Source organism: Sphaerodactylus townsendi, linkage group LG15 (assembly GCF_021028975.2).
Source record: "Sphaerodactylus townsendi isolate TG3544 linkage group LG15, MPM_Stown_v2.3, whole genome shotgun sequence".
In the NCBI taxonomy this organism is placed as follows: Eukaryota; Metazoa; Chordata; class Lepidosauria; order Squamata; family Sphaerodactylidae; genus Sphaerodactylus; species Sphaerodactylus townsendi.
The window spans coordinates 36,893,661-36,899,660 of NC_059439.1; the positions used below are offsets into that span (position 1 = coordinate 36,893,661).

At 49.3% G+C, this 6,000-nt stretch overlaps 1 protein-coding gene across 1 annotated transcript in view; it reads left to right on the forward strand.

The window, feature by feature from the left end:
- Nucleotides 1-2,120: 2,120 nt before the first annotated feature.
- Nucleotides 2,121-6,000, forward strand: part of NOP9 (NOP9 nucleolar protein) — a 10,876-nt gene continuing 6,996 nt past the window's right edge. The window contains exons 1-3 of the mRNA XM_048518215.1: nucleotides 2,121-2,324; nucleotides 3,675-3,911; nucleotides 5,128-5,535. Of these exons, the coding sequence (XP_048374172.1) occupies nucleotides 3,707-3,911; nucleotides 5,128-5,535 (613 nt within the window). The 5' untranslated portion in view covers nucleotides 2,121-2,324; nucleotides 3,675-3,706. The remainder of the gene's footprint in view (nucleotides 2,325-3,674; nucleotides 3,912-5,127; nucleotides 5,536-6,000) is intronic.

A 6,000-nucleotide genomic window follows, 5' to 3' on the forward strand; every position in this document is an offset into this window, starting at 1 on the left:
ACGCCAGCTGGGGGACCTGGGGCTAGTCACAGCTTCTCGGAGCTCTCTCGGCCCCACCCACCTACCTCACAGGGTGCTTGTTGTGAGGGGGGGAAGGGCAAGGAGATTGTCAGCCCCTTTGAGTCTCCTGCAGGAGAGAAAGGATGGGGGATATAAATCCAAACTGTTCTTCTACCAGACCATGGCCACACAGCCCGGAAAACCCACCACAACCAGTCAAATCTAGCTGTTCAACCAGCACATAGATTTCCCCCCCCCCCAAAAAAAGGAAGAATGCTTGCCCCACCGCACCCCAATGTGGATGTTCTGCTTTCTCAGAGAAAGGCTGCTTCTGCCTCATGAAGCAGAGGTGGAAAACAGCTGGCATTGACAAGGAACTGGTCACACCCTACAGGCATCCAGAATTTCCCACCCTGAAGAGATGTGGCTCAAGTCAACGCCAGGAGGAAAGAGAGATAAAGAAGGTGATATTGGGACAAGAATTATATTCCTTAGGCTTGTTGACCAGGTCTGGCTGATTCTTTTTTTTTTCTTTAAGAAGGGTTTACCTTCTAATTAAGAGCATTAGTCACCTGAGACTCAAGGCTCGGGACTATTTCAGGAAGAGAATGTGGCACATCTGGATCTGGCTTTTCCTAGAAGCCTTCTGGGACTGGGAGGATTACAGATATGCCTCTGTCAACTGGGTTATCCGGAAACCTGGTGCCAGAGGCAGGGAGAAGGGCAAGGGGAGCGGGGGTGCAGTTACACTTTCTTCTGCAGGCCTCTTTCTGTAAACCATAGAGCATGTTAATCATAGAAGCAGAGAGCTGGCAAAGATCATAAGGGCCATCCAGTCCAACCATGCAGGAATATACAATCAAAGCACTCCTGACAGATGGCCATCCAGCCTCTGTTTAAAAACCTCCCCTCAGGGTCCATTCCCAAATCTCTAGGAATTTTCCAACAGGGAGGTGGCAACTGTTGAGAAAGCTGTCATTTAGAGGCAGGCAGGCAGGCAGGCAGGCAGGCAGGCAGGCAGGCAGGCAGGCAGGCAGGCAGGCAGGCAGGCAGGCAGGCAGGCAGGCAGGCAGGCAGGCAGGCAGGCAGGCAGGCAGGCAGGCAGGCAGGCAGGCAGGGGGACTATTAATCCACCTGTCTTTGCACTTCATCCGAACCATGTTTCCTCAGCTCCAAGTTATCTTTCGAAGAACTGTTATTCTTAAGAACGCAGCCCCTCGACCCCATCACAACACAGGACTCCTCTGAAAAAGGGATAATGGGCCAGAGATGACAGTTCCAAGGAGGGTTGCCAGCTTCCAGGCGGTGGCTGGAGGCCTTCTGGTATTACAACTGATCTCCAGGTGACAGAAATCAGTTCATCTGGAGAAAATGCCCACTTTGGAAGGTGGGCTCAATGGCACTACACCCCCCTGAACTCCACCCCCTCCCCAAACCCTCCCCTCCCAATATCCAGGTATTTACCACCCAGGAGCTGGCATCCTCAGTTCCTAGTTACTTAAAATCACCGTATAGATAGATAGATTAGAAATACAAATGTGTGTCTATCTATCTATCTATCTATCTATCTATCTATCTATCTATCTATCTATCTATCTATCTATCTATCTATCTATCTATCTATCTATCTATCTATCTATCTATCATCTACCCACCCACCCACCCACCCACCTACCATCATCACCCAGATATAGATAAAAACACCCACATTTGTATTTCTAATATGCACATGTGTATGTATGTATGTATGTATGTATGTATGTATGTATGTATCTATCTATCTATCTATCTATCTATCTATCTATCTATCTATCTATCTGGGTGATGATAGATAGATAGATAGATAGATAGATAGATAGATAGATAGATAGATAGATGTAACCTTATATATATGCGCGTGCGCACACACACATGTACACACAGACATATGAACACCCACACATCCTCTGAGCAACTTACGAAATCACTTTCTGAACTGGCCAAAACTGTTTTGTTTAAAAATGATCAAAATACACAGAAATGTCAGGAAACCAGCTAAACCGGAAAGGCACTCATGGGGTTAAAAACTAAGGCGAGGCGCATTGCATTATGGGCTGGGAGGCCACCACTTGTCCCCCGACCTGTGCAGGACGGGATGCGGTGTGGCAAGTCGCTCTCCTCGCGCGCAAGGCATGGCGGGTAGCGGCGAGTGTGGCCTGCCGAGCGCGCGGTGCATGGTGGGGTGTGGCTGGGACTCGTGGGGTGCTTGTGGCGGAACGAGGCGGCCCCGGAAGTAGGTTCTGGACCGGTCGCAGCTGCAGCAGATAAAGGGGGGAGCTCTTTGGGTGAGTCCTGGACCTCAAATGCCCCTGTGGCTAGTTGTAGTCCTTGGCTAAAGCTTGAAACCTCACTCGTTAGCTCTTGCTTTTGAGCATGCAATTATAATAGTAGGGGCTCTGTGCCAGAAACAGTTGCCTTGCATAGGCAGCTATTCAACAGGTGATGCATCTTCACTTGGAGTTGATCTCTTGACATCATAAGGCTTATGTGTTGCAACCCTCTCCTGCCCGCCGTAGCCCACCTCTTTTGGCCCAATGGTTTGCAAGGTGGCTTGTAATAAAATCAGTTGGCCGCAAAACAGCCTTAGCGGTTAAAAACTCAGAATTAGGATCGAGGAGACCCAGGTTCAAATTCACACGCTGCCATGGAAGTTTCCTGGGTGGCCTTGGGCCAGTCACACATTCTCTGCCTAACCTACCTCATAGGGTTGTTGTGAGAATAAAAAGGAGGGGTGGTTTAACCTGCTTTGGGCCTTCATTTGGGGTAGGAACGAAGCAAAATAAATCAAATTATTGGCAGCATAAAGAAAATCAAACTTTATGCTCTGGACTTTTGGCCATGTGAATTTAGTAATAAAGGAAAGGAAAGGAAACCAAACATTATAAATATACATACAGGCCAGCATAAGCCATATATAAAATGCAGCTGTCAGAGGGCAAAAAATAACAGGCATGGGTGCCTTGTGGTGAAGGAAAATGGCAGTTGTGCATTTCCTCTGCTCTTCTACCCTCTCCCTGTGCTGACCATACTATCGATTGATCTCTGTCTCTCTCTGTCTCTCTCTGTCTCTCTGTCTCTGTCTCTCTGTCTCTCTGTCTCTCTCTCTCTCTGTCTCTCTCTGTGTCTCTGTCTGTCTCTCTCTCTCTCTCTCTCTATCTATCTATCTATCTATCTATCTATCTATCTATCTATCTATCTATCTGATATACCGCCCTATCCCCGAAGGGCTCAGGGCGGTGAACAATATAATATCATATATAAAACATATAAAAAGTTTAAAATTTACATTCTAAAACAGTATCCCACAAACCCATATGCAACCCTCCCAAAAGAGAATAATGGGTCCCGATGATGTTAGGGACCCTATACAGCAGCGGGGGAAGGATAGAGCAGGGCTATCTACCTATCTACCTATCTATTATTAATAATAATCTTTTGTTCTGTTCTGGGGGGTGTATCATTTCCTTCCATTCCCTCTGATAATTAGTACAACCTTGCAAGGTTCATTAAGCAGAGCAGTTGTGACTGATCTCCCAGCCAATATCTCACTGGTCTTTTTTCCATTTATCCCCTTTCTGTTCCCTTTTGCTTCCCACTTCCTTTGACCCCACTCACGACTGTTTTCTTACCCACAGGCTGCCTTGTGTGTCAAGACCCAGTTGGAGCCATGGGGGTACCTCCCCAAGGCGAGAAAGGAGCCAGAAGCAGAAAGAGGCCTCGGAAAGAGGGCTCACCTGTTTCATCACCCCAGAAGAAAAGTTCGAAGGCAACCCAGGGGGAGTTGCTCCCCAGACTGGAGCCTGCAGAAGCCAAATATTTCCAAAAGGCCCATGAGACCCTTAAATCTGGGTTTGACTCTGATGAGGAGAAAGGTAAGACGCTGTGTGGGATGAAATAGAGACGCAGTTATCTTCTCAACTGTGTTTTTGGGTGGCAGGTGTTGCATTAACGAGGGAAAGCCTTGCAGGTTTGTACTCCTGACTACCATAAGTATGTGGGCTAGTGGGGAGTACTGTGAGCGGGGGGATGTAGCTAGCTCTGGTGTGTGGTGTGAACAGCAGAAAACTGGGGTGCTGTGTGGTTTCCGGGCTGTATGGCCGTGTTCTAGCAGCATTCTCTCCTGACGTTTTGCCTGCATCTGTGGCTGGCATCTTCAGAGGATCTCAGATCTCAGATCCTCTGAAGATGCCAGCCAGATCTCAGATCCTCTGAAGATGCCAGCCACAGATGCAGGCGAAACGTCAGGAGAGAATGCTGCTAGAACACGGCCAGACAGCCCGGAAACCACACAGCACCCCAGTGATTCCGGCCGTGAAAGCCTTCGACAAGCAGAAAACTGGTTTGGTTTAATCTAGCTGAGGTCGACCTGCGATCTGAAAGATGCTCGGGTTGAACTCTTTCCCAGCAATGGCGATTTCCTGTCTTCACTCGCAGACCAATAAGTGGAGTTCGGGGGCTCTCCCATGAAGAAAATGCCGTCTGAATGGGTTCAGGGACATGCCCCACTGCTGCTATTTTTTCCCATGCTCCAGAACTGTGACTTATTGTCAAGGGGGGATAGGTTCTGAGGCTCGGCTGCGGCTTGAAGATACAGCATGTTGTGAAGCAATCTGTATCTAGAGTCCTGTTTGTTCTGTGTTTCTGCCTTGATGCAGTGCAGTTCGATACACTTGAACAGGGGTCTTCAAACTAGGGCCCTCCAGATGTTCATAGACTACAATTCCCATGAGCCCTACCACTTGGCCATGCTGGCAGGGGGCTGATGGGCATTGTAGTCCATGAACATCTGGAGGGCCCTAGTTTGAAGACCCCTGCACTTGAAGGTTCTCAAAGCAGCCTCCAAGTCTCTAGTCCCTAGGGAGGTTGAAGGGATGCATAATAAAATCTTGAAAGCCGGATAGTGGTTGTGGGATAGGAATGTGGGTGGTTAGGAGTTGGCTTCTGGGGCTGGCGTACTACTTCCCCTTGGTTTTCTCCCCACCATAATGTAACAAGCAGGCTCCCAGAAGAACTACCTGTGTTGTTACATTCTTCCTTCATATGGAAGCATTGCGGACAGATCATATTTTCCCCCCTTCCCATCTACAGGTCTGTTTGTCAACAACGTTCTGGAGGAAGCAGAGGCGGTTGCTGTGCCTCTGTCCCTGGACCCTGCTGGCTCTCTGCTCCTGCAGGCCCTGGTGCCGTCTGCCTCGCCAGCCAGCTTGTGCCACCTGCTGAAGGGCCTGATCCCCTCCCTGCGCTTGGTGGCCTGCCACTCCTGCGGGGCCCACATCCTGGAAGCTGCCGTGTTGAGAGCCCCATTGTTGATCAAGGAAGGAGCGGAGGATTCTGGGACACTGGAGGACCTGGTTTTGGAACTGGCCAGAGCTGTGCAGGGGGAATTATCGGTCTTTGCTTTGGACTCCCACGGCAGCTTTGTGGTGCGGACTTTGTTGCAGGCGCTTGGAGGGGCTAGAGTTGGCTCAGATGGGGGTCGAGGGCTCCAGGCATTAGGTAAGTGCGGATGATAACAAAACTCCGCTGCAGCATATGAGAATGAGTCCAGCTTTGAGAACAGAGAACTGACCTAGAATCAGCAGTATGGTATAGTGGTTAGAGTGTTGAGTTAGGATTTGTTAGACCCAGGTTTGAATCCCTGCTGTGCCCCACAGAAAGCTTGTTGGGTGACCTTGGGCCAGTTAGGGTGTTGTGGGTTTTCCGGGTTGTATGGCCGTGTTCCAGTAGCATTTTCTCCTGACGTTTCGCCTGCATCTGCGGTTGGCATCTTTTTGGACCAGTTGTGTTCTCTGTTTATCAGCCTAACCTACCTCGCAGGGTTGTTGGGGGTAAGATGAAGGAGAGGAGAACGACATAAGCAGCTTTCATGCTTTCCGGAACGGAAAGTGTCGCTACGATGGCGTTCAAAGGCGTCCTTTTATTTAAGCGGTGTAGCCTTGTTATGCTGTTTTGCAGTCTTGG